General features: G+C 43.5%; 2 protein-coding genes across 2 annotated transcripts; one reads left to right on the top strand and one right to left on the bottom strand.

Moving 5' to 3' along the window:
- Positions 1-4405: 4405 nt before the first annotated feature.
- LOC124693406 (vacuolar protein sorting-associated protein 55 homolog) lies at positions 4406-5503 on the top strand. Its single transcript, XM_047226882.1, has 4 exons — positions 4406-4554; positions 4638-4677; positions 4764-4848; positions 5081-5503. The coding sequence occupies exons 1-4, from the start codon at positions 4459-4461 to the stop codon at positions 5274-5276; spliced, it is 417 nt and encodes a 138-aa protein (XP_047082838.1). The 5' UTR covers positions 4406-4458; the 3' UTR covers positions 5277-5503.
- A 286-nt stretch (positions 5504-5789) lies between these two features.
- Positions 5790-9738, bottom strand: LOC124693407 (putative clathrin assembly protein At5g35200). The gene is made up of 15 exons (XM_047226883.1): positions 9599-9738; positions 9426-9495; positions 9217-9314; positions 8697-8838; positions 8515-8615; positions 8173-8256; positions 7990-8040; positions 7839-7904; positions 7688-7753; positions 7462-7542; positions 7266-7334; positions 6861-7037; positions 6681-6756; positions 6468-6571; positions 5790-6313 (listed from the first exon to the last, which is right to left on the bottom strand). The coding sequence occupies exons 1-15, from the start codon at positions 9689-9691 to the stop codon at positions 5954-5956; spliced, it is 1638 nt and encodes a 545-aa protein (XP_047082839.1). The 5' UTR covers positions 9692-9738; the 3' UTR covers positions 5790-5953.
- Positions 9739-13531: the final 3793 nt, after the last annotated feature.

The raw sequence follows: 13531 nt of genomic DNA, 5'->3' as shown, positions 1-13531 counted from the left end.
GGGGGAGTCACAAGCTCGTGTTGGCTTTGGTTTTTTATTGCTTGTGATTCTATTTATCTTTATGGTGTCGAACTATGTTCTTAGCTATTTGGTTTGTAAACTCTATCTATGTGCTTGGAACCTTATATTTGTGTATGGTAAACTCCGTATGTGAGTCTTCCTTGGTTATCTATGTGTGCATGATCTTATTATCCATATGCTTATCACCATGTTGTTTTGCTAACCCTTGGAAGACGGATGCAAGATATAGGGGGAGCTTCTTATGTACCATTGCTCATATCTAGGGGGAGCTCCTCTATATCTCTCACATTGTTGTTTACATTATCCATTCCTTGCAAATACTTGTGTTGTCATCAAACACCAAAAAGGGGGAGATTGAAAGAACATTTCCCGCCCTTTTGGGTTTTGTGTGTTTGACGTCAACACTATGTATATTTTTATGTGTGTTGATGTAGACAGGTACAAGCTATCAAAAATTATGTTGGATCGGTGAATTGGTTTAGCTGTTCTGAAGTTCTGCAGGTTTTCTATGTCTGGCGGAAGTTCCGGCCCTATCTGGCGGAAGTTCCGCCCTGGCTTGTTCAGCAGAAGCTCCTCAGCGTAGTTCTGGCTCAGCTCTTTTCTTCCTGACAGGAAGTTCCGGTGAAGTTGGCCGGAAGTTCCGCCCAGCGGAACTTCCGCCCAACTTCCGGGCAAGTTCCGGAATTCCGAGTTTGTGGCTCAGTATAGTCCAGTAAGGTTTTCGCAAGTTTCCGGAACTTGGCCGGAACTTCCGGTCACCGGAAGTTCCGCCCAAGTTCCGTCCCTTCTTTTGTTTTGCAGGAAAATTATCGAAGGCGGAAGTTCCGGCCCAAATGGCCGGTACTTCCGGTGTAAGTGAAATTCGTCCCCAACGGTCAGATCTGAAAGCTCCATCCATATAAATAGCTTTCTTCTCCAAATGGACAAGTTGCTCAATCATTGCAAGAAAAATCTGCCAAGCTTCACCACCATTAGAGCCACCTCAAGAACACAAGATTTGCAAGATCTTCTTCCTCCCCCAACCAAAGCTCTTGATCTTTGGAGATTCGAAGGAGAAGACACCGATCTACATCCTCACCGAAGCGTTTTTCATTTCCCCCTCATTTGTTTGAGGGATCTTATGCTAGTGTTCCTATTTGGTTCCCTAGTTGATTTGTGTTGATGTATTGTTGTTGATTGTTGTATTGTTACAGATTTGGGAGGCTCCAATTCAGTTGTGGATGTGTGCCCCAAGAACCTTGTAAAGGCCCGATTTCCGCCTCGAGGAAATCCCTTAGTGGAAGTGGGCTAGGCCTTCGTGGCGTTGTTCACCAGAGATCTGAGTGAAGCCTTCGTGGCTGTTGGTTTGGCTTTCGTAGCAACCACACTCCTCCAAACGTAGACGTACCTTCTTGCAAAGGAAGGGAACTACGGGAATCATCTCCGTGTCATCGCGTGCTCCACTCTCGGTTACCTCTATCCTATTCTATCTCTTATTGCTTAGCTATATCTTGCTTAGTTGTTTGCCTTGTCATATAGGTAAATTCACTTAGTTGCATATCTAGAGAATTTACCTTTGTGTCAAGCCTAAATTGAAAAAGAACTAAAAATTGGGTAGCACCTATTCACCCCCCCTCTAGGTGCGGCATACGATCCTTTCAGTGAACCAATCCAGCAAGTCTGAGCAGGTCGCACTAAACACCGCTCCTGCCGTCTGACCGCGGCAATGGAACACTTTGGGGCTGTTTGGTAGTCTGGGCCAGTTTCCGGTCTCATTGCGCTAGTAAAATGAAACGTTCTTGCGCGTTCCATACAACCCACAGGTCAGAATTGGCATGTTGTTTGGTAGATGCCGAAGAGTTTTTTCTGCTATGTGGAGATTTGAGCTTTGGTTGTTTGGTTCGCCGGTTTTTAGGCCATGTAGCATCCCAAAATGAGAATGCTGATGTTTGGTTTTAACCCAAAATCAGGCTCTGGTTACCTTTTCCCTGGAGTGGTGAGGTTACTAGTGATTTATCAATAACGCACAGACAAAGCAAAGAAAGCAAGATCGGACTACAAAGATCATAAACGATAGGAATTAGGTCCAGTTCACTCGGCACGACAACAGTTTAGCTGTACGGACACATGAGTTCAGACACAACACACTAGGACATTTCAGTTGACTCGGATTGCTTCTTCCATGACGACACACCTGGTGGCATCGCTATGTTCTGGGCACCTCATCATCATCTCAGCGCAGGTGTGGTCGAAGATGACCACACTGAACACGCCAGAGGACTCCTTGAAGGTGAGGAATGGCCTGTCTTCAGCTGATGGGCGATGGCGAAGGCAGCCCACCCCGTCGATGAATGCGTTGTCACCGTCTTTCTTGGTTGTCATCTTCCCTTTGCAACCAGTGTTGCTTTTGACGGCGATGTTCAAAGGGATGTGACCAAATCATTTGACGAACTTGGTAGGGATTGGAAGCTTCCCAAAGATCGGCTTGAAGATGATCCTAGGGAAGTGTTCCGACCCTACGTCGTTGTGGAAGTGGCAGACGGTAGCCTTCCTTCCTCCACACTTCTTGGAAGGACTCTGGCTAGGAACCTCCGCAGGTGCCTCAAGCTAGATCTGCTCACTCTGCACAATAAATAGATGCTATTGGAGGTGGATGCTCACAACAAGCAAGTGCATAATAGATGAACAATGACATCAAATACATTAGCGATGCGTCATACATTGGGTCACACGACAACTCAAGGGACTGTTCCCAAACTAAGTGTAGTGTGCAAGGAATATGGCACACACGACTAACTTTGACGGTAGCACCTTTGCCTTCTATTGTTTCATATTTGAATCATTGCAAAATTGATGCACATAGTTGAATATCACCATTGAAGAAGCAGAAACATGCAAAAGAAATGTAACATAGGCCCCGAGCGGGACATGGCATCACGACATTGTGATGGCGCTACGCGGTTAGGCCGGTAGTGGCTATGAAGGCTTGCCGAAAAAAGGAGAAGAAAGCTACGGGGAAGGGTGGAGGCGACAACGTTGTTCGAGAGGTAGGTTTGTTCTAAAATATTCTCTCTTTTTTGCATGTGTACCAATTTATGCCTGAAGTGTTCATTTAAATTCTAATGGCCACAGAAAAAATAAATTTGATACTTGGTTTTTTTCTTCATGGCATAATATATGTTCTCCTTTCTGGATACATCCGTTTTAAGCAATTATTTTGAACCGAAAGTAGTACTGTATTTGCTTCGTGAAACTTTGCATGCAAATAAAAGACACAGCCATGTACAACCTTCGTTTCAAAATAAGTGATTCACCTTTGTGCATCTTGATAAAGCTGAGTAACTGATTTCTTTTTAAGAACAAAATTAAGAAAAAAAGAAGGATGAAAGTTTTTTCTGTTGTCCTGTTGCTGGAATTTGCACTTTATGTTTCGGTGGATTTATTAAAAAGCTCAAAAAATCGGATACCTCTTGCTGTGAGCACTGCAGATTTTCAAAAAAAAAAAAAAAAAAAAATCTATCTGCATCAGCGGGCAAGCAGGTGGTGGAGTCGGTGAAGAAGCCAGAATCCAGATCCCTCTCGAGTAGGATTAGGAACCCTGAGGATTATTAGGGAAGATTAGTTAATTTTGCCCAGCCTATGGTGCGACTAATCAAATCGGGCAGCTAATCAGCCTCCATCCCGTCCACACCACCACCGCTTGCCCTTCAATCGCGTTCCAGGTTCTCTTCGCCGGAGATCCCCTCCCCGCCTCGCCTCGCCCTACGCGTCTGACTACGGCGCCTCCTCGCGTTTCTGCCGCGCGCGCTTCGCGGTTGGTCGGTACGCATCCGTCTCCTCCTTCATCCCCGCCCCGCCTTTGTCGAATCGGTCGAGGGCCCTGTCGAGACTCGAGAGTAGACAGAGAGACACTCTGTTTGCAACTGTCCGATCTGAATCGCCCTTCTTTCCTCTGAATTGGATGGATTATGATCGAATTGTTAGATACGTACTTGTCCGGTATCAGGATTCGGTAGCCAATGGTTTTCTTTTGTTCCTCACTATTAGGCGAGGAATTACTTCGGGTTGCGTGCGAATTATGATGTGAATCTCTAAATTTTACACAGGTACTAGTTCGTCTAGTCGTAACGGTATGGTGATCACAAAATTCGATCCTGTGGACTTGCTCTGGATGATTTTCTTTTTTGCCTGCAATCCTGTAATAAGCTGGAAGTGTGAATCTGACTGATCGACCTAGCAATTCATTGGTCAAAACATGAACTGTGTGAGAGCTTCCTTAATCTAGATATAGGGCTGTTATGCTTACTCAGTTACAACTAATGTTGTTGTGATTCAGCTGTGTTCAGATCGTACTGTTGTTCTGTTACACACTCTGCCGGTAAATCTGCAACAGATTTGCTTATCTGATGTTTCTACCGTTCCAGCACCTGCATCTGAAGAAGAACAGCAGAGGCAGCCATGGCACTGTCACGCAGCATGAGGGCATGTTTGCACACCGGAAGACTCGCAGCCGTTGCATTGTTGGCCTCTGGTGGAATTTTGTTGCATTTTCTGGTAAGCATCAAGTTTCAGCATCAGCTTTTTCATAGCTTTATTATTTGGATGTTGCCTTATCTCTTTAACTCCGTCTTCTGCAGGCATGCATCTTGTACAACAACTGGTGGCCAATGTTAACAGGTACGAGAACTTGTTTACGCCGGAACACCATTATCTGATAGTTGTTTCCAGGAACATGTAAATAACCATGGCATTCTGTTGTGCAGTTCTGATGTACCTCGTGCTTACAATGCCAGTCATATTATTCCTGGGCGCTGATTCTCCATCGATGCTGTCGAATGAGAGTGATGGGTAAGTGGTGATCATTCTCTACCTGCTAGCTGATGTTGCTTCATTCTTGTCACACTTGTCGAGGGAAAGACTGTTACTACCTGTAACATTATCTGCAAAGTACCACATTAAGTGGTTTGTCTATTGTTGAAATAAACAAAAGTTCATGCCTTATCACAACCCTCAAATTCCTCTTCCTATGCGGTAGATTTAACTCCTGTAATTTTTATCTGACCCAATTTTGTCACTGCAGGTGGGTGAGCTTCACGAAGTTCCTGACAGGCGCATCGGTCGTGGGGAGCATCGCCATCCCGTCGATCCTGAAGCATGCTGGCATCATCGGGTGGGGCGCACTGACAATGGAGCTGTCCTCTTTTGGGGTCTTCGGACTGGCCATCCTGTGGTACATCTACTTGAACAGGGAGGACGAGTACAGCAGCGTCTTCTGATCTCCATCGCATCCTCTCCCGAACTAAGACACCACACTTCTGCGTGATGTTGATACCCGCAAGAAAGAGAGATCGTCAACATGTGAATATGTCTACAGTACGTTTTGGAGCATTGGTGTTTGACCGTGTTTATAACTTTATAGTAGCGAAATGGGCCTGTTCAGTTGCGTGTACATGTTATTCTGTTTAGGGTTTTGATGTTCCAGTGATGATATGCCTTTGCATCAGTTAGCTGTTTTCTTGAGATTATTGCATATGTTTACCGTTCTCTTCACCACGGACGGTTTTTTCACTTTTACCTTGATTTAATTACATACTTCCAGTTTAGTTCTAATTTTTCCCCCTCCTACCTCAAAGGAAAAATGTTTAGTGCTGTCTTTTGCTCTGTCAAAGGAAAGAAGAACAAAAGTTGATTAACTGCAACCACCTCACAAGAATCTCTTCACTGCTTTCACATAACTTTACCATATTTCTTCGACTGACTTTCCATGAATACCAACGGACAGCGGCGCAGCAGAAATGGCCGTTCCAATCACAAAAAGGCGAACGGCTGTACTCATTTTAGAAGAGCTCTAAGCTCCCAAAGTTTTGTCTTGACTATACAACGACATTTCTTTCTAATTCTCATAAAAAGTCACAACGGCAAAACATAAAAAGAATATGTCAAACAAGCATCTCTACATCATCCCAGTTCCGTTGCTGGCTGCCGGCATGTACGAACCGGCGAACGGGTTGGAGGATGCTTGATGATGAACAGACGGCCCAGCCATCATCATCATTTGTTGGTACTGCTGCTGGTACTGGTGCTGCTGCTGGAGCATGAAGGCCTGCTGTTGCTGTTGCATGTAGGCTTGCTGCTGCTGCGCCGATGCGTAGAATGGGTTGTGCATCGGCTGCTGCTGCTGCATCATGGTCATGGGAGCCGACGACATGGCTGTCGGTTGTTGTTGCCATGGGTTGTAGCTCGCATTCTGCTGCGCTTGTCGGTGCGCGTCGTTGTATAGGCTGTCGAGGGTGAGCAAGTCCAGTCCACCAGACTGTAACAAGATAAATATGTTAGTTTAGCTTCAGAGAGATGATAGAATAAAGGGAAGGTAAGTTTAGTTTCAGAGACATGAAAAAAAGGGAAGGAAAGTTTAGCTTAAAAGAGATGATCGAATAAAGGAAAGGTAAGATAGGTGTAATATGCACCATTTTTCTTGAGGTAGTGGCACTGTTATTTGAACTGGGTGCGGTGACGAGTGCCAACTCCCAGCTAGTGGCGGCGTTTTCTGAACTAGCCTTAGGTGCTATATCTGAAACAGAGATCACTAATGAGCTCATGACTTCAGAAGTAGCCTGATCTTCTTGTTTCTAACTTCCAATATGGAATAATGCAAAAGTTCATATGCAACACATAGTTACCTGGTTGAACAATTGATAAGGCCAAGGCATTCTTTTGATCTAGGTCAGAAATTTCAGGAATTGGTTCATCCATTCCCTAGCAATTAAAGTTCGAAATGTTAGGCTGATTGAGAATAACGTAATGTTATTCCGACAAAAAATAAAATAATGTTTGCTGGCTATAGTTGCATGGAAAATTACCAGCAAATCCACCGGCTCTTGTCTGGGTGTGACTTCTTTAACCGGCTCAGGTCTGGGTGCGCCTTCTTTAACCGTCTCTGGTTCAGGTTCTTTTACTGAAGTTGATACTGGGGGAGGAGGTGAAGTTGATGCTTCTTCATCTTCTGGTTTTTTTCTGTACTCTATTGCTAGTACAGCCTGCAGAGAAACAAAAATGTCCTAAAAATGTCTCCAGGAAGGAACAAAGAACAATACCAATAAAGATCACAATGTCAATTAAATAATGGAAAGATTGGTCTTGCAACATAATTGCTTCTTTATTCTAAGTCGTCTGAAGAATATGTGGTCCTTTGATTTTGTAAATACAAGAATACTAACTGAACTGTGAGGAGTACCATCCATAATTGACATGTAAAATTTCCAAACCTGATTTCTTGAAGCAAGGGGAGCTTCTCTCACATACTCTTCCATAGTTTGTAAGAATGATGTAGGAGGCTGTATACGTTACGAATATGCCATCAGCAAGCTTACTCACATAAGAAAAACAGTGAAAAATATACGAATAGTAACAGGATGAAAACCAATGAAAAATATACGAATAATAACAGGATGAGAATCAAACCTGTTCGATTCTTAACAACTTCTCACCACGCCCAATATGCATGGTTTTACACACCTCATAAAATTCTGAAAGTTGCCCTGCCTGCACAACCCAAAAAATGACAATAAGTATGGAGAAAGACGGGACTTGATTGAGCCACACAGCCTGCAGTTTCAGATGTCATACAAAACCCATTCAAATTAATAAAGTAATTAGTTGACCAAAAATATATAAAAAAGTAATTGACCTGATTGATTGCTCTTTTGAATATGTCAAGGGCTCTAATAGCATCATCCCTTTGCATCTCAAAGAACTGCATTATGCACAAGATATCAATTGACTAAGAAACAAAGAAAAGTATACATGATCATTTCATAAAATAAGCTAGTGGACGGTACCTTGTCAACCAGATTGAGTATACCATCATTGATAGCTGTATGGATCCGAACACTCTCCAGAGCAACCTTCCATTTACACGCAAAACAAAGTCAACAAATGCTGAAATCACTAGTAACTAGTAAACTGCTTGCAGAAGCGCTGAGTCCTCACCATTGAAAGGGCATGTTGGATTATGGTGTTATAAGATGATGACCCATGTGGCTGAAAATATAAATGAAAAGTAAGAAATATACATTCAGTTGTTATGAACTTATGACACAACATTAATAATGTTATGACACATAAAAAAACCTGATCCATTTTTTTGTGCAGAATAACAAAGTAATGAATCACCTGGCAACCGAGTAGCCGAAAAAGAAGCTGCTCCAATGCTGGAAGTTGTTCAAGCAAACCAGTTGTATCAAGATCTTTAGTTCTCTGCATAAATAGTATTTTTCATAAATAAGAGCTGAAGTGGCCTATCGATAAATATCCACTAAACTAAAAGTAATGATTATATAGGCATTGGCACCTTATTTTCACAAGTAATTATGGCAAACAAATACTACACACTAGACTAGGGAATCCAATGAAACTTTGTTTATATTACATACCTTATTTTCACAAGTAAATATGGCAAACAAACAATACACACTAGAGTAGGGAATCCAATGAAACTTGCGTTAGAGTACATACCAATGGATCCACTTCGACGTCATATTTCAGTACACGGTAAGCCTCAAGCCTCTCTTCCAAAAATAAAGCATAATTGCGCACCCATGCAGAATGATCCCAAGCTGCAAATATAACGACATGTCAATAAAATTTCCAGTGATGCTAGATCCAGGAGCAGAGCAAAGTTAGCAAGCGACTAGTACCTTCAGAGCTAGAGTCATCCTTGAAATAGGACATATGAAGCATGTGGCCACTAGACCTTCCATAGCTAATGAGCTCGTCACGGAAAGACGGATCAACCTCACGAAGGGCACGGTGTATGACAATTAATGTCTTCAGTGCAACCTGAAAAATCAATATGGAAAAGAGAAGTTCATCGATCAGAAGCACCATTTAATTTCAGTTATGAACATCCTGATAACAGCAAGCAAAACAGGCAACATTTGCTTGGATAATGGAAGTGCTCGATATATGTAGCATTTTCTTGCCCAAAAGTTCAATTTTTCGGGTGTATCGGTCTATATGTAGCATAAATTATCTAATAATCCATGGCCGGGAAATATATGGTACTTACAGACCGATACAACCGACAATCTGAATTTTCAGTCAAAAGAATACTGTGGTGAATTGCACAAAATGGGTAGATTCCATGAAATCACTTAAAATAGGCATACTATTTACAAACCTATTACACGAATAACAGAAAATATATAGTAGACATACCGCCCAGTTGCGTGTCTTGGAAAGACGTCTAGCAAGGGCACGGATGCAGTAGGCGACGTCTGCACGAGCCCTTCCGGCAGAAAGATGCCCAAAAATATCTGGAAAACGGGAAATGCATGATCAGATCCATGGTGGAAAAATCAATCTTGTTATCCTCCACCCATACAAAAAGTGTGCTGGTCATCCTCAACGAAAATGATTCTCCTTACCTCTTATGTACTTCTCCTTTGCGGGACTCTCGGCATGGTTGGTGGCCCTGACAATGGCGATGTCCATTCGCTGTTACAGACATGAGAGCGATACCAAAATGATTAGAAACGATTTGATAGAGGCGAACCTTAACATGAGTAGTGCATGAAAGGGGGCAGATTGTCGTTGTTACCTTATAATCGCTGTTTACTTTGGCGATGCCGACGGTGGTGGAGTCCTTGATGGCGCCGACGTACCTCCTGATGCTGGTGCCGCCGCTGGCCATTGTTTGCAGACTCAGAGGGAGGGCAGGGGATCCTAGTTCACCTGACTGATCTGCAGAGCAGAGACACCAGAATGATACAGAGTGAGTCGGCGGTTGATCGGTGAACGACCAATTCATGCTACTTGGGAAACAGATGTGAAAGGAACTCTTATGAACAACAAGGGAAATTAATCTATCAAACAATTCTCCAGAAAACAGATAGTGGGCAAACGAGTAGAAGGCAACAAAGTCAGACTGGAAAATAATAATCGAAGCAAGGTTATACTACTACCAAAGAGCACGAAGCAGAGATGAAAATCGAAACTGAATTTTCCGGGGTGTGAGCGAAAGAAGGATGAAGCACAGGTACGAATTCCGGGGAGAAGAATGGGGGCGACGGAGATGAACTAAAGAAACAAACTGAAAAAGAGAGCAGGGGAACAAATCCCCACCGGAAAATCCGGAGGCAGGGCAGGCAGGCAGCACGGTTCCAGCAACGGGCGTACCAACCCCAACTGAAAAATCCTAGAAACGGGCAGCGGAATCAGAAACGGGAAACAGTTCAAACCGAGGCGCGGCGGGCGGTAGATCACCAACCGAGCTGCTCCGTTGCCTTGTTGGAACGAAGCAAAACAAACACGCCGAGGAAAAACAAACCAGTTCGAGAAATCGACAGCGAAGCGCCCGCTTCCCAACGCGGACCGAACTTTGACATACTAGATTTTCTCTTGCAAACTCGAGACCACGCACGTACATTAACGTGAGCAAGCTGAAAAATACCTGACGGTGGACGCGGCCTGGACGACCTTTGGTGGGGAAAGAGGTGATGAGACGGCGCCTCCGCCGGCCGCCGCCTTGCCTGCGCTGGGGAAGAGGAGATGAGATGCGCAGGAGCTGGGAACGGGGAGGCAGTTGGGTTCCTCTTGCTTGCTTGCTTCGCTCGTTGATGAACAGCAACTCGGCAACGAGCGTGTGAACTGGGTCTGCGAGGAGCAGCGCGCGGAGGGAAGCTAATATTCTTTCGCCGCGTGGGGTGTGACATTGGCACACGTGTTTCGTGGCGTGACCTTCTCCTTCCTTCCTCCCGCTGACCACACCAACTGCGATGCCGATCTACCCCTTCGCGCGCGCCGCCGTGTTCTTAATTAGAGCCTCCGCGTGGGCTTGACTTTGCTTCTTCGCTGGTTCCTCCTTTCTCTCATTCTTTCTTTTTTTCTTTTGGAGTGATGCAAATTTGGAGAATTTTTTATATGCATATGCACCCAAGATAGAAAAAAGTGGATTTTCATAACATACATGACATCAAATTGGTACAATATATAACTACTAACTCTGTCCACAAATGCGTGTACCTTTTTTTTGAAAGTCAAATATTTTTAAATTTAATTACATTTTTACATAAAAATAGTACAATAACACATTTAATGTTAAATTATTATATTACTGAACTACCTGTAAAGATGAATCCAACGGTATTAATTTAGTATCATAAATGCTACTACTTTTTTTTATAAGGAGTTGGTCAAAGTTAATAAAATTTGACTTACGATATGTCCAAACATAGGCTTAGTCGAGGACAAAGGGAGTACATCTCATGACGATCCTAATGATATAAACTAGTGCCATAAATGTTATCATGTTTTCAGTAAGGTTGATCAAACTTTAAAATATCTGACTTAAGACAATAGCTATAACCACACTTATTTGAGGATGGCCTTCTAATTTCATTTTGTCTCTAATAAAATATACATATTGTTTTATATTTCTCTGTTGGTAGTGTTAACTTACTTGCATGTTCTCACGTGCATGTGATCTCTGTAGCTATATTCGGGTTTGAGAGTGGCTAAACGAAGGCCAAGTTACATCTAGCTTTTATTTAAAATATTTAAAATTATATTTTATTTTTTAAATGAAAATGGTGTAAAGCCAATGGTATATACTACAACCGTGTAAAATTTCAATACAAACTACTTTATATTGTAGGTTACACAAAAAAGGAAAAAATCAGATAAATTATGTAGTGTTGAAATGTGCACTATTCACTGTAAAATTTGTCAGATTTTATCATTTCTGTGTAGCCTAGAATACGAAGTGGTTCTTATTAAGATTTTACATGTATATAGTATACATCATTAGCTACCTCCAAAATTTTTGTTTGAATTTTCTATTATTTTTGAAATAAAAGTTACCAGTGTTTGAAAATAAAGTGTAGGATAACGTTGCATAGAAAACAAAAAATTTCCTACCGCGAACACGAAATCCAAGCCAAGATGCAATCTAGAAGACGGTAGCAACGAGGGGATTATCGAGTCTCACCCTTGAAGAGATTCCAAAGCCTACAAGATGAGGCTCTTGTTGTTGCGGTAGACGTTCACTTGCCACTTGCAAAAGCGCGTAGAAGATCTTGATCACGGCGCCACGAACGGGCAGCACCTCCGTACTCGGTCACACGTTCGGTTGTTGATGAAGACGACGTCCACCTCCCGTTCCAGCGGGCAGCGGAAGTAGTAGCTCCTCTTGAATCCGACAGCACGACGGCGTGGTGTCGGTGGCGGTGGAGAACTCCGGCGGAGCTTCGCTAAAGCACGCGGGTGCTATGGAGGAGAGGGGGGCGGCTAGGGTTTGGGAGGGGGTGGCCGGCCACTCAAGGGGGGCGGCCAGGTTGTGGTCTTGGGGTGGCTAGCCCCCTCCCCTTGGCCCCTCATTATATAGGTGAAAGCCCCAAGTGTTGGACTACAAGTCTCCGAATAAGACCCGAACCCAAAACCTTCCATGTGATAGGGAAACCTACCCAAGGTGGGAATCCCACTTGGGTGGGATTCCCCCCTTCCATGTGGGGGGGTGGCCGGCCCCCATAGGGGGAGTCCACTTGGGACTCCGGGGGAGTCCACTTGGGACTCCTCCCCCACTAGGGTTGGCCGGCCATGGAGGTGGAGTCCCTCCGGAACTCCACCTTCCTTGGTGGTTTCTTCCGGACTTTTCTAGAACCTTCTAGAACCTTCCGCATCATTTTAATTCACATAAAATGACATCCTATATATGAATCTTATTCTCCGGACCATTCCGGAACTCCTCGTGATGTCCGGGATCTCATCCGGGACTCCGAACAAATATTCGAACTCCATTCCATATTCAAGTTCTACCATTTCAACATCCAACTTTAAGTGTGTCACCCTATGGTTCGCGAACTATGCGGACATGGTTGAGTACTCACTCCGACCAATAACCAATAGCGGGATCTGGAGATCCATAATGGCTCCCACATATTCAACGATGACTTTAGTGATCGAATGAACCATTCACATACAATACCAATTCCCTTTGTCACGCGATATTTTACTTGTCCGAGGTTTGATCTTCGGTATCACTCTATACCTTGTTCAACCTCGTCTCCCGACAAGTACTCTTTACTCGTACCGTGGTATGTGGTCTCTTATGAACTTATTCATATGCTTGCAAGACATTAGACGACATTCCACCGAGAGGGCCCGGAGTATATCTATCCGTCATCGGGATGGACAAATCCCATCTGTTGATCCATATGCCTCAACTCATACTTTCCGGATACTTAATCCCACCTTTATAACCACCCATTTACGCACTGGCGTTTGGTGTAATCAAAGTACCTTTCCGGTATAAGTGATTTACATGATCTCATGGTCATAAGGACTAGGTAACTATGTATCGAAAGCTTATAGCAAATAACTTAATGACGAGATCTTATGCTACGCTTAATTGGGTGTGTCCATTACATCATTCATATAATGATATAACCTTGTTATTAATAACATCCAATGTTCATGATTATGAAACTAATCATCCATTAATCAACAAGCTAGTTTAAGAGGCATACTAGGGACT

This window comes from Lolium rigidum, chromosome 2, assembly GCF_022539505.1.
Source record: "Lolium rigidum isolate FL_2022 chromosome 2, APGP_CSIRO_Lrig_0.1, whole genome shotgun sequence".
Classification (NCBI taxonomy): domain Eukaryota; kingdom Viridiplantae; phylum Streptophyta; class Magnoliopsida; order Poales; family Poaceae; genus Lolium; species Lolium rigidum.
This window is presented reverse-complemented; position numbering and strand designations above follow the sequence as displayed.